Genomic DNA, 22,567 nt, shown 5'->3' on the forward strand with positions numbered 1-22,567 from the left:
ACTGTACCCATACATATTATATACCGTTTTTCTCGCCATTAAATGGACTTTCTAAGGATACCATTATTTTCATCATATCTTATAATTTCCTATAAAAAAAAATATAAAATATGAGGAAAAAATTGAAAAAAAACACACTTTTTCTAACTTTGACCCCCAAAATCTGTTACACATCTACAATCACCAAAAAACACCTATGCTAAATAGTTTCTAAATTTTGTCCTGAGTTTAGAAATACCCAATGTTTACATGTTCTTTACTTTTTTTGCAAGTTATAGGGCCATAAATACAAGTAGCACTTTGCTATTTCCAAACAACTTTTTTTCAAAATTAGCGCTAGTTACATTGGAACCCTGATATCTGTCAGGAATACCTGAATATCCCTTGACATGTATATATTTTTTTTTAGAAGACAACCCAAAGTATTGATCTAGGCCCATTTTGGTATATTTCATGCCACCATTTCACCGCCAAATGTCATCAAATAAAAAAAAAAGTTCACTTTTTCACAAATTTTGTCACAAACTTTAGGTTTCCCACTGAAATTATTTACAAACAGCTTCTGCAATTAAGGCACAAATGGTTGTAAATGCTTCTTTGGGATCCCCTTTGTTCAGAAATAGCAGACTTATATGGCTTTGGGGTTGCTTTTTGGTAAGTAGAAGGCCGCTAAATGCTGCTGCGCACCACACGTAAATTATGCCCAGCAGTTAAGGGGTTAAATTAGGTAGCTTGTAGGGAGCTTGCAGGGTTAATTTTAGCTTTAGGGTAGAGATCAGCCTCCCACCTGACACATCCCACCCCCTGATCCCTCCCAAACAGTTCTCTTCCCTCCCCCACCCCACAATTGTCCCCGCCATCTTACTGCCAGTACTAAATAAAAGGAGTTTTTCTTTTTTTTAATAAAAAAAAATAAAATGTTTTAGCTGTGATGGACTCCTGCCTTAGCCCCAACCTCCATGATCCCCCCCCCAGCAATCTAACCCTCTCCCCTACCTAATTGCCGCCATCTTGGGTACTGGCAGCTGTCTGCCAGTACCCAATTTGCCCCCCAAAAAAGTGTTTTTTTTATTATTTTTTATTACCAATTTAATTTTTTCTGTAGTGTAGCAGCCCCCCACAATACCCCAACCCCCTCCCCCTCCCAGATCCTCATATATATATATTTTCCCCCCTCTTCCCACTCATTGGTGTCAGTGTGGGTAGGTAATCGCGCGCGTGCACGCGCCCCCGCACGCTCCCGGCACCCGGCGTGCACATTGCACTTACAGGAGCCGGATGCCGGGTAGCGATGGGCCGCCCACCCGCCTCCCTGTTGCGCTCCCACCCACCAACGAACCGGCCGCATCGCTACCGGTGCAGAGAGGGCCACAGAGTGGCTCTCTCTGCATCGGATGCTTTCTAAAGGGTATTGCAGGATGCCTCAATATCGAGGCATCACTGCAATACCCTGAGAGCTGCTGGAAGCGATTGCGATCGCTTCCAGCACTCTCTTAGACAAGTGACGTACCAGGTACGTCCATTGTCACTAACTGCAAGTTTTTGCAGGACGTACCTGGTACGTCACTTGTCATTAAGGGGTTAAAGAATTTTTGACTCAAATACCTTCTTTTATCAAAGACACTATGGAGACTTTACAGCAACTCCAAGATATCCAACTTGGACCCTCTATGTGGCTTGTAACTGCCGATGTAGAAGCTCTCTACACTAGCATTAAACACGATCTGGGTCTTGAGGCAGTACAATATTACCTGAATATGACGAATGAAGAAGATCAAAATCGCAATATTTTCATTTTAAAGTTATTAGAATTCGTACAAAAAAAACTATTTTGTCTTCAACAACCAATTCTACCTACAGTATAGAGGAACGGCAATGGGAACCGCCTCTGCACCTACTTACGCCAACTTATTCCTAGGTTGGTGGGAACATAATACAGTCTTCACAGCAAACAATGATGAATTCACTCAACATATCCCTCTCTGGCTGAGATACATTGATGATATCCTGATGATATGGGAGGGACCGAAAGACAAACTAAATAGGTTCCTAGACATCTTAAATAATAACAATCTGAACATCAAATTAACATATGAATGTAGTCAAACGGAGATTACATTTTTTGATTTGAGACTGTTCAAGAAAGCAAATGGAATGCTAGGAACAGATTTATTCAGAAAAGAGACGGCTACTAACACAATACTGTTCAGTACAAGTGCACATGCTCCATGTACAATAAAATCCCTTCCAATAGGGGAATTTTTAAGAACCAGGAGGAATTGCTCAGAAGATGAATTATATCAAAAAAGAGCATCAGAAGTAGCCAGTCGTCTCAGCCAGAGAGGGTACAGTAGATCCTCCATCAAAAAGGCAAAACACAGAGCCAAAAAAAACAACCGACAGGATTTACTAAAACCAAAATCCCAACAGAAGGATGGGAAAACAAGACTTGTATTAACATACAATGCACAGAGCCATGATATAATCAAAATTATCAAAAAACATTGGCATATTCTACAATCTGATAATATACTGGAAAAGCTCATAGAGCCGAAGATAGAGCTGAGCTACATAAGGACAAAGAATTTAAAAGATCTCCTTAGTCCCAGCCATTTTGTGCACAAAAAGAAAAGAACAAAGAGGGGTAATATACCCTATGGATCATACTCATGTGGTTCATGCACAAGCTGCAAATTCTTGAAAAAAACTACCACAGTTAAATATAGATTTAACAAGGTACACAACATCAAATCTTTTATTACCTGCAAGACCACTGGAGTAATATATGTTGTAATATATGTTAATATATGTTAACATGAATATGTTAATTCAACTCACAGGAATAAACCTGATATTGGGAGACATTAAGAGCACGAATATAAGTTTCTAGCAGATATCCATAAAATCAGGCTATAAGAACGTTCACATTAGCCCTAACACGGGTAATACCTACATAAGCAGATAACAGTCTATAAGGAGGATTTGAATACCCTCTCTATTTTCTGATAGCATTACAAGTGATAATAACAGTAACTTATATTCAGAACATACAGTATCACAAGTGGCAACATAGTAACGTATAAACAATTTGACCTTTAACAAATGTTGCTAAGTTACCTAAGCAGACATGAACATTTAATGCATAGCAAATAAACGCTAATAAAGTGTACTATTAACATTAGCAATTCGAATACTATGTTCAGTCACACCAAACACCTGTACTAACATCTAATAGTACCGTATACTATCCATTCACTAAGGGAACATTTCTTCTTGGCTATGGATTTTTCATCCTCGGTTAAGAATTAACCCCATCAGCAATTTTCTACGTCCAACATAACACGCTGCATATTATATCCCCATTCACATCTGTGTTTTTAATAGAAGTATATATGTTTGTTTGTGGACAGTTATTTTATTGAGAATCCTAATAAAGGTTACATTTTAATTTGTTACGGTTAAGACCGTCTCCCTCCCCCGTTATTATCTGTTCTAACCCAGAGCCCCTTCTCCTTAGGTAAGAGTGCTTCACAAGTGTACACTATTTTCAATCCTAGGATTGAAACTCCTTTTTCTTTTTTGAAACTAAAAAGTACACAGCACCTGACTCTGTTAATCATTTTAAAAGATATATATAATCATAGCTACCACAAACAGAGTATCCTAAGTACAATCAATAGTGGTGCCATTAGTCTTGTTTTTTTCTTGTGTTGATTTCAAATACTATATTAAAGTTATTAACCCCTAATTTGCCACTCCCGACATTACCGCCACTAATAAAATTTATTAACCCCTATTCCGCCGCTCCCCGACATTGTTGCCACTATAATAAAGTTATTAACCCCTATTCCCCCACACCCCGACATTGCCCACACTATAATAAATATATTAACCCCTATTCTGCCGCTCCCCGACGTTGCCGCCACTAAATAAAGTTATTAACCCCTAAACCTCTGGCCTCCCACATCACTACCACTAAATAAACCTATTAACCCCTAAACCCCCAGCCCCCCACATCACCAAAAACTAAATGAAACTATTAACCCCTAAACCTAACAACCCCCTAACTTTTAAATTAAAATTACAAGATCCCTATCTTAAAATAAATTAAAACTTACCTGTGAAATAAAAAAAAAAATAAGTTTAAACTATAAATTAAACTAACATTACTATTATACCAAAATTAAAATAACTACAAATGAAATTACACATTTTAAAAAATTTAACCCTACTAAAAAAATTAAGCCTACTTTTACAAAAATTACAAAATATAAAAAAATACTAAATTACAAAAAATAACAAATGAAATTATCCAAAATAAAAACAATTACACCTAATCTAATAGTCCTATGAAAATAAAAAAGCCCTCCCAAAATAAAAAAAAAAACCTAGCCTACAATAAACTACCAATAGCCATTAAAAGGGCCTTTTGTAGGGCATTGCCCTAAAGAAATCAGCTCTTTTTCCTGAAAAAAAATACAGACCCCCCAAACAGTAAAACCCACCACCCAACCAACCCCCCAAAATAAAAAACCTAACTCTAAAAAAAAACTAATCTACCCATTGCCCTGGGCATTTAAATGGGCATTGCCCTTAAAGGGCATTCAGCTCTTTTTCTTGCCCTTAAAAGGGCATTAAGCTCTTTTAGGAAATGCCCAAACCCTTATCTAAAAAAAAAAACACTAACCCCTTTTTAGGTACTCACAGTTGCTGAAGTCCCACTTGAATGATCTTCATTCCGGAGGCTCCATATTCATCCATCATAGGACCAGCATCTTCTTCATCCCTGCAGAGGCGGAGCGGTTGATGCGCGGAGGCTGAGGACCAGGTAGAGGTCCATCTATCCGACGTGGAGGTCCTCTTCATGCGAACGTCCGCGGCACACTGAGCATTTAAATGCAAGTTACCCCTTTTATTCTGGGGTACCATTGCATTCCTATTGGCTGAAAAATTTAAATCAGCCAATAAGAATTAGGGCTGCTAAAATCCTATTGGCTGTTCAAATTAGCCTATAGGATTTCAGCAGCTCTCATTCCTATTGGCTGATTCGAATCAGCCAATAGATTAGGGTTCTTTTATTTTGGGGTGTTTTTTTTTTTTAAAACGGGGTATTAAAATAGGAATAATTATTATTATTTTGGATAATTTGTGCGTTATTTTGTGTAATGTTTTTTTTCTTTTTTGGGTGTTTTTTTTTTTTTTTTAGAATAGCCATTTTTTTATTTTTAATAGGCAGCAAAAGAGCTGACTGCCCTTTTAAGGGCAATGCCCATATTGTTTTGGATAATTTCGTTTATTTTTTGTAATGGTAGTTTTTTTAAGTTTGTTTTTTTAAATTTTAGTGTTTTTTATTTTTTGTACTGGTAGGATTTTTTATTTTTGTAAAGTTAGGTTTTAGTTGAAGGCAGCTTAGGTTTTATTTCACAGGTAAGTTTGTATTTATTTTAACTATGTAGTTAGTAAATAGTTAATAACTATTTACTAACTAGTCTACCTAGTTAAAATAAATACAAACTTACCTGTGAAATAAAAATAAAACCTAAGCTAGCTACAATATAACTATTAGTTATATTGTAGCTAGCTTAGGTTTTCTTCTTAAATGGAAAGAGTCCACAGCTGCATTCATTACTTTGGGAAATAAGAACCTAGCCACCAGGAGGAGGCAAAGACACCCCAGCCAAAGGTTTAAATATTCCTCCCACTCCCCTCATCCCCCAGTCATTCTTTGCCTTTCGTCCCAGGAGGTTGGCAGAGAAGTGTCAGTATTTATTTTGTCTCTTATGGAGGGTAATACTCTTCGGCATGGGACTGGAGTTTTAAGTAGTCCTGTCAGTCTCTCAGTGAGGGCTTGGATGAAAGTTAGAGTTCGGAGATGCAGGAAGAGTTTTTCTGCTAAACCATACCATACAAATGTGTTCCTGAGAGTCTACCACCTTACGGGTCTAACTTAACATAAGGGTCTCAGTGAGTCTCCTTTAGTATCTTGGAATCGAGGGTTAATATCTCCTGAGGGGTGTTATTGAACAGGGTGGTTTATAATCATGTTTGTTATGTGATTCATCCTTCTTATGTGTGTTGTTTATGGGCTTGTGGTTGGAACATTGAGGCCTTTGGAAGTGACGTGACCTTATGGTTGGGCACAATTTTTTTGGACAATACGGTTCACCTTGTGGTCAGGCGTGGTTACGCTCCGTCTTCCATTTCCGCATTCCCGACCGTGTGGGGAGAAATTCTAGTCCGCAGGGGTCTGGTCATAGGAGGTGGTGAGTTCCCCAGCCATTGTGAGTGTCAGGTGCCGTTTTTGTTTTACTTCTTTAGTCCATATTTGCATATCCTCTATATGGAGGATTCTGATACTGAGACTATTTTAATTTCAGATTCTGCGTCCAGTGAAGAATCCGGATTGGCCTCGTTGACACATGTCAACCAGTTTTGTTCTGTATGTCATGTGAGAGCGCCTTGTTCCTCGGGCTCGGGGAATCAAGGGACAGCTGAGCTATCCGCCTCTGGGGATCCTGTCCTCTGAGAGGCGAGTTCCCTACCGCTCTATACTTCTACACATGCGAGTAATGCAGTTTATAATTATTCCTCCATGCAGGGTGGCGTGTTCTCTCCGGAGTTTACAGCACGTTTTCCCTTCCACATATTTTTGGCGATTATTCGTCTGCAGAGTCCAGAGGTTTATGCGCATTTGTGCTTGTGCCCTATTGTCCCAGGTCTACCACCTTGGGGAGGGCCTGTAGAGTTCCCTGCGGGTGTAACTGTCCCTGAGTGTTGTGCATTTCGTTATAGAGTGGTGCGTCTTACTCAATAGTTAAGACATATTTTTCAGTTATTAAATTATCCTTCTCGGATATGGGAATGTTCAGTCTGCTTCGGATGGTGTACCTCTTTAGACATGTGGGGATAATGTAATCTCCTGACTGTTTTTTTTGAGATCCTTCCCAGTTTTTTTTGTAAGATTAGTGCTCCGTTTGGCTAACCTGCAGTAGGCCTGTTTACTTATTGGGCGTTAAACTTCGGGTTGCCTTATATTTTCTTTTTATCCGGTTAGGATGTCTTATTTTGTTGATTATTTTCTTTCGGGAATATTAAACTGGGATTGATACTCTGTTATTTCTGTGGAAGTGTTTTGGGGGACATGTTAGTCCTATGTTTGTCTGTTTCCCTTCTTCCCCTCTGAGGGAGGATTTATGCAGCCTGACGGTTAGGATGCAGGCTGGTCCTGTTGGGTTTGGTTCTGTCTTGTGACTGTTCAGACATGTGGCGCCATTCGGATTGACTGGTTCGATTGAGGTGCAGAGTGCTCATGTTATCATTTGTTTTACATTCAACTAAGCATTCTAGAGGACCTGTGGGTCTGCAAGGCAGGAAGGATTGTCTCAGTCTTTATAGCCTTCAATTTGGATGACTTGGTCAGTGGAGTCTCCGCTGCATCATTTTCTATGGCGTCTGGTATTGCCGGAACCTAGTGTTCCTCTCCCATGTGGTGGGGAGTTGGAGGGCTTAGCTCCTTCCCACCGAGTGGCGGTTTGGCCTTTTTCTTTTGAGACTCGAGGATTGTCATTGGACTTGGTCCTCAGCAGCTCGTAAGTTGAAGGGTAGTTTAGCTGCCTTGCAGCGGTTGGGTTGCAGAATGTAACCAGCTGCAGCTATTGCACATTGACTGTGTACTGTCTAGCTGTTTTTCTGAGACTATTTGATCTTCCTTTGTGGTCCCCATGGTGTCCTTTTAGGGGCCTGGGAGATTTTTGTTCCCTGTTAGGGACACTGGGAGTGGTCTCCTTGAATTGCTTGAGGTTCCTCCCGGAACGGCGGTTGGTTTGCGCCCCTTTCTCCTTGTGATCATCCACTTGTACTGAGGTGATGTGGAGACTAGCCTTTGCTTGAGTGGTTTGGACCTCAAAGTATCCCCTTGCCTTATTGTCCTGAGGTTGTTAGTGAGTCTAGAAGCTCTAGCATCGTTGTACGACTTTTACCGTCTTGGCTCCTTAGAGAGTGGGACTTCGGCAAGGGGTGGTCTCTTCCTTAGGTCGGGACTTGCGAGTTTTTCTCGTTATCTGGGTTGATCTGGATATCACATTACTATCCCCTGTGGTCTGGGTTTTTCTTCGGATGGGGTGTTCAGTTTGCGGGTTTTGTTTATCTAAACAGTTGGATGGTTCTAACCTGTTCTCTCTGGGGCTTCCGGTTGCTGGGTATCATTCAGCATTTTCCCTTGTGGATCCCGTTGTGGGTTGTTACCCGACCTTTAGGCTCCAGGGTTGGTTTGGGGTTCCCCAGTTCCTGGAAACCTGGGCTATGTCCTTTTACTCTGATTTCTTGATCTGGTCCTGGTTTGCCAGGTTTTCTGAGTTCGTTGCTCGTTGGGGGCTTGTGTTGCACCTTAGACGGTTTCTCTTGGTCGGCTTGCTGTAGTATCCATTGAATTCTCTGCTCTGCAGGTGATTGGACTTCTGCTACTATTGCACATTGGTTGCATGTTAGCAGGCTAGTTTTTAGGGGAATCACTTTAAAGAGGGATTGATCTCTCCTTTAACCTGTGGCTTATGGAAAGTGCTGCCTGTTAGCCATTTCCCCTTCTTGGGTGAGAGCTTAGTCTTCTTTTATGGAGATGTGGTCCTTTTCTTAAGGCTTCTCCTGGTTCAGGAGTTGGGACCTGTGAGTTTCGCTTGCTGTGAGGGATTTTTTCTCTGGGTTTTTACGTTCCATTTGGAGTTTTGCTGGCTCCGTGGCAAGACTAAGTTGGAAGATCCTTTGGGTCTACGGCCCTGTTGTCTGACCTAAGGAGTCGGGTTGCACCCGTGCTCTGTTGGATTGGCTGTGGCCATTTTTCTGCTTGTATTTGAGCTGGTTTTGGGGTGCTTCTGTTCCCCTGTTTCAGACCTGTTGTTGCTGGCCCGGCTGGGGCATAGTAGCTAGCTGGCTCCCTAAGCTTCCAAGCAGAGGGTCTAGGATTGCTCCACCTCGGGTTTGGGGTGTCACTTCTCTTCCTGGGGACCTCATGGAGGTTATGAATCCCCCTTTTTTGATAGACCTGTGGGTAGGTCTAGCGGATTGGATTGCCTAGAGGGGGACCTCTGTCTGGGAGTTGCCTTTTGCAACCTGTTCTTTTGCTGGCCGTTTTTGCTCTCAGCAAGTATTCCCTGTGTCATCCTGAGGATGGGAGTGTTTTTCACTGGGTCTGTTACACTTTTTTGTAGCGGAATACTTCAGTGTTCCTAGTTCAGGACTATGTGAGGACTCCGTCTTCTGTTGTCTTTGGTGCTTTTGCATGACGTTTGAGAGAAAAGCTTTCTCTATTTCTATGCCCGGTCCTATACCTCTGGTTTCTCTGGTCTAGGCCTAGTCTCCCCTTGTCAGTCGGGACCCATTTGGGCCCTTGTGAGCTTGGCTCGCTCTGGGGGATTTTCCTTTTATGGATCTTGTGACCTTTTGATTTTTTCCTTCGATTCTTCCTGGCTCTCTCCCTTTGGGAGTTTAGGCTGGTATTCCCTTCTTTAGTGAGGGGTGAGTGGGGAGGGACCAACTGTTGGGCGATGGCGTCTCCTGGAGACCTGTTGGCTCAGTTGAGTCCGATTTAGCTAGGCTCTGGACTACCTGTGGGTCAGGGTCCTCGGGGCTTTTCCTTTGGTAGTTTTCTCGGCTTCAGACGAAGCTGGGTTTTTTTTGTGGGCAGTGGTTTCAGGCTTAATGCCCTCTGAATGGGCCCCCCTAATGGCATTCAGTGTCCCCTATAGCTTGGGTATTGTTTTCCCAAAAGTAATGAATGCAGCTGTGGACTCTTTCCATTATAGAAAAAAAACATAAATTATGCTTACCTGGTCATTTTCTTTTCTTCTGATGGAAAGAGTTCACAGCTCCCCACCCGTAATTTTTATGGGGGTGTCCTTATTTTATTCTTCTGGAACCTTTTACCCTGATATTTCTTCTACTATTCCTTGTTCCTCAGCAGAATGACTGGGAGATGTGGGGAGCGGGAGGAGTATTTAAGCCTTTGGATGAGGTGTTTTTGCCTCCTCCTGGTGGCCAGGTTCTTATTTCCCAAAAGAAATTAATGCAGCTGTGGACTCTTTTTCCATCAGAAGAAAAGAAAATGTTCAGGTAAGCATAATTTATGTTTTTATGTCACAGGTATGTATTTAGTTTTAAATAGGTATTATTTAGTTAATAATTGTAACTTTAATTTAGCTCTATTTTAATTATGTTAAAGTTAGGGGGTGTTAGGTTTAGGGTTATGTTTAGGGGTTAATATAGTTCAATTTAGGTTGTTGTGATGTGGGTGGCTGGCGGCTTAGGGGTTAATAGATTTATTTAGTGGTAGTGATGTGGGAGGCCAGAGGTTTAGGGGTTAATAACTTTATTTAGTGGTGGCGATGTTGGGAAGTGGCGGAATAGAGGTTAATTGATTTATTATAGTGTGGGAGATGTTGGGGTGCGGGGAGGTAGAAGTTAATAAATTTAGTATAGTAGCGGCGATATTGGGAGCAGCTGATTAGGGGTTAATAGTTTTATTTCTGTGGCAGCGATATCGGGAGCGTCAGATTAGGAGTTAATAACATTATGTAGGTGTCGGCGATGTCGGTGCGGCAGATTAGGGGTTTTTAGACATGGGGTTTATGTTGGGGTGTAACTTTTGTTTCCCCATAGACATCAATGGGGCTGCGTTACGGAGCTTTTCATTCCATGCTTCAGGTGTTAGAAAAATACCTAACACTTTCTCCCCATTGATGTCTATGGGGAAAGCGTGCATGAGCACGTCAAAGCAGCACTTGTATTTTGTGCAGTATGGAGCTCAACGCAACCATATCACACGCACAAGGCGCCTTTTTCAAAACTTGTAATGGCAGCGCTATGGAGGGTGAAATAACGCAACTTTTGTTGCGTTTGTTTTGCACCCTCTATAGCGCAAAACTTGTAATCTAGGTGATTGTTATCTATATGACCCACATGAACTAACAGTCTCCTGTTGTGAAAAGCAAATAAAAAAGCATGTGATTAAGAGGCTGTCTATAGAGCCTTTGAAACAGACAGAAGTTTAGAGGTTTAAATGTTAGAAAGTATATTAATCTAACAATGTTGGTTGTGCAAAAAGTAAAGGCATTATATATATTTTTAAACAATAACAATTTTAATGTAGACCCTTTAACTGAAACACCTTACTCCAAATAGCTTTTGGTGAAGTTGATAACACAGAATTTCACTTACATTTTCCAGCCTGCACTGTGAACGGTTATTTAATGTCTTCAATAAAAATTACATTTGTGTGTTATTAGTTTTGTCAGATTGTGTTTGTCTATAATTGTGATGATCAGATTACATTTTATGAATAAACAATGAAGAAATTCAGGTAATTCCAAAGGGTTCACAAACTTTTTCTTGCAACTGTACAATATGGTTGTTTTATTGATTAACAATTATGAGATGCCAGTGAATCCTTAAAAAATAATCATCTTTGTCCAATAAACTGCCCTTAATCAATTTTATGGTTGCTTGGAAAAGGTTTATAGGTCATAGTCCCTTCCCTTGTAGTAGAAACTTAATTAAAAAACTGAATTGCTTTTTTTTTTCTTCTAACACTCCAGTTAGTGAGACCAGTTAAAATGTTTAAAAAGATATTTATGACATTAATAACTAACATTGCTCTTATTGTATTCCTTTTCTACAGGTGGATTAATAGACTATGATAATCCTAGTCATGGCCAGAATGCAGATGCTTCGTTAAGATTTTTTCAAAATCCAAGAAATCATTTGAGGAACTTATGTTCTAAATGTGGGAAATGTTTCACTCTGAAATTAGATCTTATGAGGCATCAGAAAATTCATATAGGAGATAACGCATTTTCATGTTCTAATTGTGGTAAATGTTTTAATCAGAAATCAAATCATCTTAGACATCAGACAAGTCATACAGGAGAGAAAGCATTTTCATGTACTGAATGTGGGAAATATTTTACTAAGAAATCAAATCTTATTAGGCATGAGAAAATTCATACAGGTGAAAGAGTTTTTTCATGTTCTGAATGTGGGAAATGCTTTACTCGGAAATCAAATCTCATTACTCATCAGACAAGTCATACAGGAGAGAAAGCATTTTCATGTCCTGAACGTAGGAAATGTTTTAGCCAGAAATCATATCTTATTAGATATCAGACAAATCATACAGGAGTAAAAGAATTTTCATGTGCTGAATGTGGGAAATGTTTTAGCCGGAAATCATATCTTATTAGACATCAGACAAGTCATACCGGAGAGAAAGAGTTTTCATGTTCTGAATGTGGAAAATATTTTACTCGGATATCAAGTCTTTTTAGACATCAAAAAAGTCATACAGGAGAGAAAGATTTATTATGTTCTGAATGTGGTAAGTGTTTTAATAGGACATCAAGTCTTATTAGACATCAGAAAAGTCATACAGGAGAGAGAGGTTTTTCATGTTCTGAATGTGGGAAATGCTTTACTCGGAAATCACATCTTGTTATACATCAGACAAGTCATACAGGAGAGAAAGCATTTTCATGTGCTGAATGTGGAAACTGTTTTACTCAGAAAGCACATCTTGTTAGACATCAGAAAAGTCATACAGGAGAGAAAGCATTTTCATGTGCTGAATGTAGGAAATGTTATAGCCGGAAATCATACCTTATTAGACATCAAACAAGTCATACAGGAGAGAAAGCATTTTCATGTTGTAAATGTGGGAAATGTTTTACTCAGAAATCAGATCTAACTAGGCATCAGAAATTTCATGCAGGAGACAAAGCATTTTCATGTTTTGAATGTGGGAAATGTTTTACTCAGAAATCAGATCTAACTAGGCATCAGAAAATTCATGCATGAGAGAAAGCATTTTCATATTCTGAATGTGGGAAATGTTTTACTCTAATATCACATCTAATTACTCATCAGAAATTCATACATATGAAACCATTTTTGTGTGCTGAATTTGGAAACTGGTTTAAACTGAAATCCCATCTTATTTGACATCAGAAAATTCACACAGGCGAGAAAACATTTTCATGTTCTGAATGTGGGAAATGTTTTACTCAGAAATCAAATGTTATTACTTATCAAAGAAACATATTATGCTTACCTGAAAAAATAATTTCCTTCTAATGACAGTGAGGGTTCACATAAACATTCATAACCTATCAGAAATACTTCACCTAACCACCAGGAGGAGGCAAAGACACCCCAAACAGAACATTGAAATATCCCTCCCACTTCCCCAGTAATTTTTTGCCTTTGTCTACAGGAGGATGGCAGAGAGTGGTGCTCTGCTGAATTCTGGATTTTATGCTCTAAATGGGTTGTTTCCCTTTATTAAAGAGCAGGGAAGTTGTCAGTAGCCATGTAATCCTCTTAGTAAGAGTTTTGGTGAATGTTAGCTCTAGATGTCACGGGGAAGCTTCCCATGCCTACATCCAGTATATTTATGCTATCCTTCCTGTGGGATATACAGTGTTAGTTACGCTGGTTTCCTTGTGTCACAGGTCCCTGTGAGGATGAAAATTGGTACTGTCAGACCTGGGGCTACTGAGAAAGCCACATAACTGCAGATGAAGACTTCTGACTGGTGAGTCCATGGAATCCCTTATCCCCTCTATGGCTTGTGGTCTAAGTGTGGTGCAGCTTTACTAGCTAAGTAAGCTAAGGGTAGGGGACATTTGCCACTTTGCTGGTTTACCCTCAGTAGGGGCAGGCACTATTGGAGACGACCTTATCATTTAAAATATTAAAGCTTCTAGTGTTAAGCTTCTTAATGTTCCCATTCACTCTAGATGAGCAGAGGTCACCCCGCATGCTGCTCTGTGGACTCATATGTATTTGTTTGTTATATGCTCATGTCTATTCCTCTTGTATAATATGTATTTATTATCATTTAAAAGGTTTATACACTTTTTCCCTAATTTCTCTTGTTTCTCATGCACAAAAGAATGGAGGTAGAAATACAGATATTTATCCTATTATTTCTACCACACAGAGGATTCATATATTAATAGCATATAAATGTCAATTTCACAGAAATCTATATTTCTTTCCATAAGCCAAGGAGTGTTCATGACTTCATTCCTTACTGTTGGGAAACACAACACCTGGGTACCAGGAGGAGGCAAAAACACCCCAGCCAAAGGCTTAAAGGGACAGTATACACTCACTTTCATATAACTGCATGTAATAGACACTACTATAAAGAATAAGATGCACAGATACTGATATAAAAATCCAGTATAAAACTGTTTAAAAACTTACTTAGAAGCTCTCAGTTTAGCTCTGTTGAAAAGGTAGCTGGAAAGCCCACTGCAAGTGGGAAATAAGACACTCCCCCCTCCCCCTTCTTTTGCATATGAAAAGATCCTTTACACAAACAGGAGCAAGCTGGAGAAGGTAGCTGACGGTATTCACATAAAATTTTGGGGTTTGGTTAGGAGTCTGAAAATCAGAGCAATGTTATTTAAAAATAAGCAACACTATACATTAAAAAAACAAAAACTTTATGGGCTATATAAATAGATCATCTAGAAAACATTTATGCAAAGAAAAAATTAGTGTATAATGTCCCTTTAAATATCCTTCCCATATCCCCCCAGTCATTCTTTGCCTTTCATCACTTGCCTGCACTGGTGTGAAGAGCATGGTTTTTCTTGACATAAGGTTAAAGTTGCCAGAATTTTATCCTTTCTCCAGGATGGACTGAAGAAGGGTCTATCTGCTAGTTCCCTGAAGGGATAGATATCTGCCCTTTCAGTGTTGCTGCACAAGAGATTAGCTGACCTTCAGGATGTGCAGTCCTTTGTTAAGGCCCTGACTAGGATCAGACCTGTGTTTAGAAAGGTGGCTCCGCCTTGTAGTCTCAATCTTGTTCTTCGTGTGTTACAGCAGGCTCCGTTTGAGCCCATGCATAATGTTAACATTAAACTGTTATCTTGGAAGGTCCTTTTTCTATTGGATATTGCCTCTGCTCACAGAGTGACCATAGCCTGTAGCCACCCCTGATGCCCAAAAGCACAAGTATTCAGTGGCAGACTTAGGCTACCCAGACTAGGTTGCTCTGCCATAGGTGGTGCTATGTAGCCCAGGAAATTGATTTTAACTGGAGCCCACCCAGATAACTAGACATACTATCATTCAAGTGAAACAGGAACTGATTTTATTGTAAAACATACTCCTTTTATACACAAAGCTCATTTTGATAAGACACTGGACAATCCCACAATATTCCCGCCCCTCCAGACAGACCGGCGCCTCCATAGCAGCCATAGTCCAACAGAATCACAGGACATAGGGGTGACGGTTTTGAGGTGATCCCTTTGTGTCATTTGAAAGCTCTCTGTCTCCAGATGCCACAGTCCAAAAAGCAGCGTGATTCCTTACTGGGGACCGGAGATACAGTCCATTTAAGTTATGGGGGTAGGGGTTTCCAAAACCCCCGTTCCCAAAGGAGCTCCCCTCCGGTAATTCCCCCACCTCTTGTCCTCTTTAGGGGCTACCAATCACCCAAAAAGCAGAGCTCTGGAGCAAAGGGCCACTGGAGCGACCAGGGGTAAAGTTAGCGGGTGTCCTGCTGTTCTGTGGCTGACCGGGAGTTCCAGGAGCACGACCAGCTTAGGAGGGTTTTTCCGGTCAGAGGCCAGCTATTCTCTAACAAAGTACTTGTGACAAAGCCAAGCAACCAAAAGCTTTCAGAGATTGCGGTTGCTCTGAGGAGCCCCAAACCGCTGAGAAACAACAGGGGTGAGGTAATAAGGGGGTGGGGGTTAGCCTTGGGGGTCTGGTATCCATGACATCTCCCCCCTCCAGTTCGGCAGACCCGGCTAGACCTTTAACAGGTCAGCCTTGGGCTGTCCGGTGGCCTTCCACTTCTTGGTTGCTGGGGAAGGTTATCCCAACTCCCCTTTGCTTGGGGCCTCCTGGGGGGTTCCTGCTGGCGTTTTTTCCCCTGTGCATGAGCGGGTACCCCCCTGGCCAGCCTCCTGTGAGAAATACTCTGGGATGAGAAAAGGGTAGAGACCCTGCCAAGCTACTGAGAGGAGAGACTGTCTGTCTCTTTTCCCGAGAAGAAGATCTACCGCTAGGGAGGGAGGTCAGCTACCTCCGCTCCATGGGAAACTGCCGCTCCATGGGAACTGCTCTGCCGCTGGGGAGGGAGACGGACTGTCTCCTCCCCCGGGAAGGGGTTCTGCCATTGGGGAGAGTTATCGACATCTGTCTCTCCCTACCAGGGGTTCTGTGTAAGTGGTGGGAGGACAACTACCTCCGCTCCCAGGGGATGGCTCTGCCACTGGAGAGAGAGACAGACTGTCTTTTCTCCTGGCTCTGACGCTGGGGAGGGAGACCGACTGTCTCCTCTCCCAGGAAGGGGTTCTGCTTAAGGGGAGGGAGAACGACTACCTCTGCTCCCAGGGGATGGCTCTGCCGCAGGGGAGAGAGACTAACTATCTCTTCTCCCTGCTCCTGGCTTTTCCGCTGGGGAGAAAGACCGACTGTCTCCTATCCCAGCTCCTGGCTCTGCCGCTGGGAGAGAGACCGACTGTCTCCTCTCCCAGCTCCTGGCTCTGCTGCTGGGAAGAGAGACCGACTGTCTCCTCTCCCAAGAAGGGGTTCTGCTTATGGGGAGGGAGGACGACTACCTCCGCTCCCAGGGGATGGCTCTGCTGCTGGGGAGAGAGACCCACGGTCTCCTCTCCCAGGAAGAGGCTCTGTGTAAGGGGAGGGAGGATGACTACCTCCTCTCCCTGGTTTCCCGGAGCTGCTGCAAGGGCTGGGTAGAGGCTGGCGGCTCTCTGCCCTGTTGCCAGCGCTTCTGCTGGGGTGGCTGCTGGGGTGGCTTCCTTGTCCAAGGCCATAAGCTCGGGGCCAGGCTGCTGATCTGTATCTAGCAGCTTGTTGTCGCTTATGCTCTGTTGCCACTCCTCGGAGGCCAACCTCCATGATTCCCAGACTGCTGTATCATAGCTCCCTGCAGGCTCTGTGGTATGCTGTTTAATGCAATCTAGCAGTTTTTTTGTATCTCTGTTCCATCTCCAAGTCCTGGGCACAGATATAATCCAAATCGTCTTGCAGCCAGGGTACCTTTGAGAGACTCTGCAGGCTCCCTCGGTACTCACAAATGTCCTTAAATCTCCACTCCGCCTGACTCCCAAAATCTGGGTCCTCTGCCATTAGTTCAAATAGTAATCCAGGGCTACCATAGCCAAAGCCTTCTGTGGGGATGCCACCACTCAGCCATGGCCACACTTGCATAGCATACCATCGGAGGACCCTGTAGCTGTCATCCAGCACCATCTCATCCTGGACCAGTCCATCCAATTCAGACAGCCATTCCTCCCTGGGCTGTCCTCCCAGGCAAGGTACTCGTAACGTCCACTGGAGCCAGTAATCTATCAGAGGGGAGGGTTGTTACTCAATAGCCCTGCTCTTATTGAAGAGCCTCCCTCCAGAGTCACTGGCGGACATGGTCCCTTTGCGCCCTTTCTGGTTGAAGAGTGTCATCAGCCTAGCTTATGAGACAGTGGTAAAACAGCCTCCTGAGAGGATTACAGCTCATTCCACTAGAGCAGTAGCTCCTGGGCTTTTAAGAACAAAGCTTATATGGATCAGATTTGTAAGGCAGCTACCTTGTCCTCCTTACATACTTTTCTCCTGTTAAGTGTAGTCAGTCCACGGGTCATCATTACTTATGGGATATTAACTCCTCCCCAACAGGAAGTGCAAGAGGATCACCCAAGCAGAGCTGCTATATAGCTCCTCCCCTCTACGTCACACCCAGTCATTCTCTTGCACCCAACTAATAGATAGGATGTGTGAGAGGACTGTGGTGATTATACTTAGTTTTTATATCTTCAATCAAAAGTTTGTTATTTTAAACAGCACCGGAGTGTGTTGTTTCTTCTCAGGCAGAATTTGAAGAAGAATCTAAATGAGTTTTGTATGATCTTAGCGGACGTAACTAAGATTCATTTTGCTGTTCTCGGCCATTCTGAGGAGTGAGGTAAACTTCAGATCAGGGGACAGCGGGCAGGTTCACCTGCAAAGAGGTATGTTGCAGTATATTATTTTCTAAGGAATGGAATTGACTGTGAAAATACTGCCAATACCGATATAATGTAAGTACAGCCTTAAATGCAGTAGTAGCAACTGGTATCAGGCTGATATGTTTGTATGTTTACACTTCAGTATTCTGGGGAATGGCAACTTCACTGGGAAAATACTGTATGCATATAACTTTTAGCCTAACTTGCAGTGTGAACGACTAGCAGCAGGCTTTTTAATGACATTTCATATAATTAGATTTTAAACATTTTGCTGGCATGTTAAATCGTTTAATTATCTGAGGTACTTGGTGAAAAATTGTTTTGGGCATCATTTTCCACATGGCTGTCGTTTATTTTAAATTAAAAACAGTTTCACTGAGCTTCCCTCACTGTTGTGTGTGAGTGGAAGGGGCCTATTTTGGCGCTTTTGCTACGCATCAGAAATTCAGTCACAAGTCTGTTTGCTCTCCCTGCATGATCCGGAACGTCTCTACAGAGCTCAGGGGTCTTCAAAACTTATTTTGAGGGAGGTAATCACTCACAGCAGACCTGTGAGATTGTGCTTTGACTGTGATAAAAAACGCTTATATTTTAAATGTTATACGTTTTTTCTGATATTAAGGGTTAGTCATCCATTGCTAATGAGTGCAATCCTTTGCTAATTTTATGCTTTTACCGGGAAAAATTTGGTTTTTATAACTAATCCGGTTCATTGTTATTCAACTGTCATAGTTTTTTCTGTGCTTCTTAAAGGCACAGTACGTTTTACATATTACTTGTAAATTTAGTTGAAAGGTATTTCCAAGCTTGCTAGTCTAATTGCTAGTTTGTTAAACATGTCTGACTCAGAGGAATATCTCTGTGCTATATGTGTAAAAGCCAAGGTGGAGCCCAATAGAAATTTATGTACTAATTGCATTGATGCTACTTTAAATAAAAGTCAATCTGTACATGTTGAACATCATTCACCAGACAACGAGGGGGAAGTTATGCCGACTAACTTGCCTCACGTGTCAGTACCTGCATCTCCCACTCGGGAGGTGCGTGATATTGTAACGCCAAGTACATCAGGGCGGCCATTACAAATCACTCTACAGGACATGGCTAATGTTATGACTGAAGTTTTGTCTAAATTGCCAGAACTTAGGGGTAAGCGAGATCACTCTGGGGTGAGAACAGAGTGCGCTGATAATACTAGGGCCATGTCAGATACTGCGTCACAATTTGCAGAACATGAGGACGGAGAGCTTCATTCTGCGGGTGACGGATCTGATCCAAATAGACTGGATCCAGACATTTCAAATTTTAAGTTTAAACTAGAAAACCTCCGTGTACTGCTAGGGGAGGTATTAGCGGCTCTGAATGATTGTAACACCGTTGCAATCCCAGAGAAATTATGTAGGCTGGATAGATACTACGCGGTACCGGCGTGTACTGACATCTTTCCTATACCTAAGAGGCTTACAGAGATTATTACCAAGGAGTGGGATAGGCCCGGTGTACCATTTTCCCCCCCTCCTATATTTAGAAAAATGTTTCCAATAGACAACACCACACGGGACTTATGGCAGACGGTCCCTAAGGTGGAGGGAGCAGTTTCTACTCTGGCTAAGCGTACCACTATCCCGGTGGAGGATAGCTGTGCCTTTTCAGATCCAATGGATAAAAAGTTAGAGGGTTACCTTAAGAAAATGTTTGTTCAACAAGGTTTTATATTGCAACCCCTTGCATGTATTGCGCCTGTCACGGCTGCGGCCGCATTTTGGTTCGAGTCTCTGGAAGAGACCCTTGACTCAGCGCCAATAGATGAGATTTCAAACAAGCTTAAAACCCTTAAGCTAGCTAATTCTTTTATTTCTGATGCCGTAGTACATTTAACTAAAATTCCGGATTCGCCATTCAGGCACGCAGAGCACTGTGGCTAAAATCCTGGTCAGCTGATGTTACTTCTAAATCTAAATTACTTAACATACCTTTCAAGGGGCAGACTTTATTCGGGCCCGGTTTGAAAGAAATTATCGCTGATATTACAGGAGGTAAAGGCCATGCCCTGCCTCAAGACAGAGCCAAACCTAGGGCTAGACAGTCTAATTTTCGTGCCTTTCGTAACTTCAAGGCAGGAGCAGCATCAACTTCCTCGGCTCCAAAACAGGAAGGAGCTGTTACTCGCTACAGACAAGGCTGGAAACCTAACCAGACATGGAACAAGGGCAAGCAGGCCAGAAAACCTGCTGCTGCCCCTAAGACAGCATGAATTGAGGGCCCCCGATCCGGGAACGGATCTAGTGGGGGGCAGACTTTCTCTCTTCGCCCAGGCTTGGGCAAGAGATGTCCAGGATCCCTGGGCATTAGAGATCATATCTCAGGGATATCTTCTGGACTTCAAAGCCTCTCCCCCAAGAGGGAGATTTCATCTTTCAAGGTTGTCAACAAACCAGATAAAGAAAGAGGCGTTTCTACGCTGTGGACAAGATCTTTTACTAATGGGAGTGATCCATCCGGTTCCGCGGTCGGAACACGGACAAGGGTTTTACTCAAATCTGTTTGTGGTTCCCAAGAAAGAAGGAACCTTCAGACCAATCTTGGATTTAAAGATCCTAAACAAATTCCTAAGAGTTCCATCGTTCAAAATGGAAACTATTCGGACAATCTTACCCATGATCCAAAAGGGTCAGTACATGACCACAGTGGATTTAAAGGATGCCTACCTTCACATACCGATTCACAAAGATCATTACCGGTATCTAAGGTTTGCCTTCCTAGACAGGCATTACCAGTTTGTAGCTCTTCCATTCGGGTTGGCTACGGCTCCAAGAATCTTCACAAAGGTTCTGGGCTCTCTTCTGGCGGTACTAAGACCGCGAGGAATTTCGGTGGCTCCGTACCTAGACGACATTCTGATACAAGCGTCAAGCTTTCAAACTGCCAAGTCTCATACAGAGTTAGTTCTGGCATTTCTAAGGTCGCATGGGTGGAAGGTGAACGAAGAGAAGAGTTCTCTCTTACCACTCACAAGAGTTCCCTTCTTGGGGACTCTTATAGATTCTGTAGAAATGAAGATTTACCTGACAGAAGACAGGTTAACAAAGCTTCAAAATGCTTGCCGTGTCCTTCATTCCATTCAACACCCGTCAGTGGCTCAATGCATGGAGGTAATCGGCTTAATGGTAGCGGCAATGGACATAGTACCCTTTGCACGCCTGCATCTCAGACCGCTGCAATTGTGCATGCTAAGTCAGTGGAATGGGGATTACTCAGATTTGTCCCCTACTCTGAATCTGGATCTCTTCTATGGTGGCTTTCTCGGCCACATCTGTCCAGAGGGATGCCCTTCAGCAGGCCAGACTGGACAATTGTAACAACAGACGCCAGCCTACTAGGTTGGGGCGCTGTCTGGAATTCCCTGAAGGCTCAGGGATCATGGACTCAGGAGGAGAGTCTCCTTCCAATAAACATTCTGGAATTGAGAGCAGTTCTCAATGCCCTTCTGGCTTGGCCTCAGTTAACAACTCGGAGGTTCATCAGGTTTCAGTCGGACAACATCACGACTGTAGCTTACATCAACCATCAAGGAGGGACAAGAAGCTCCCTAGCGATGATGGAAGTATCAAAGATAATTTGCTGGGCAGAGTCTCACTCTTGCCACCTGTCAGCGATCCACATTCCAGGAGTGGAGAACTGGGAAGCGGATTTCCTAAGTCGTCAGACTTTTCATCCGGGGGAGTGGGAACTTCATCCGGAGGTCTTTGCCCAAATACTTCGACGTTGGGGCAAACCAGATATAGATCTCATGGCGTCTCGCCAGAACGCCAAGCTTCCTTGTTACGGGTCCAGGTCCAGGGACCCGGGAGCGGTCCTGGTAGATGCTTTGACAGCACCTTGGACTTTCGGGATGGCTTATGTGTTTCCACCCTTCCCGATGCTTCCTCGATTGATTGCCAGGATCAAACAGGAGAGAGCATCGGTGATTCTAATAGCGCCTGCGTGGCCACGCAGAACCTGGTATGCAGATCTAGTGGACATGTCATCCTGTCCACCTTGGTCTCTGCCTCTGAGACAGGACCTTCTGATTCAGGGTCCTTTCAAACATCAAAATCTAACTTCTCTGAAGCTGACTGCTTGGAGATTGAACGCTTGATCTTATCAAAGCGTGGATTTTCGGAGTCAGTAATTGATACCTTAATACAGGCTAGGAAACCTGTTACCAGAAAGATTTACCATAAAATATGGCGTAAATACTTACATTGGTGTGAATCCAAGAGTTACTCATGGAGCAAGGTTAGGATTCCTAGGATATTGTCCTTTCTACAAGAAGGTTTAGAAAAGGGTTTATCTGCTAGTTCCTTAAAGGGACAGATCTCAGATCTGTCCATTCTGTTACACAAACGTCTGTCAGAGGTTCCAGACGTTCAGGCTTTTTGTCAGGCCTTGGCCAGGATTAAGCCTGTGTTTAAAACTGTTGCTCCACCATGGAGCTTAAACTTAGTTCTTAACGTTTTACAGGGTGTTCCGTTTGAACCCCTTCATTCCAT

At 42.6% G+C, this 22,567-nt stretch overlaps 1 protein-coding gene across 1 annotated transcript in view; it reads left to right on the forward strand.

Annotated features, from left to right (window-relative positions):
* The window catches only part of LOC128657918 (zinc finger protein OZF-like), a 37,365-nt gene extending 23,661 nt beyond the window's left edge, over positions 1–13,704 (forward strand). The window contains exon 4 of the mRNA XM_053712345.1: positions 11,669–13,704. Within this exon, the coding sequence (XP_053568320.1) occupies positions 11,669–12,840 (1,172 nt within the window). The 3' untranslated portion in view covers positions 12,841–13,704. The remainder of the gene's footprint in view (positions 1–11,668) is intronic.
* The last annotated feature ends 8,863 nt before the right edge of the window (positions 13,705–22,567 follow it).

The sequence above is a fragment of the Bombina bombina genome, chromosome 4 (genome assembly GCF_027579735.1).
Source record: "Bombina bombina isolate aBomBom1 chromosome 4, aBomBom1.pri, whole genome shotgun sequence".
Lineage (NCBI taxonomy): Eukaryota > Metazoa > Chordata > Amphibia > Anura > Bombinatoridae > Bombina > Bombina bombina.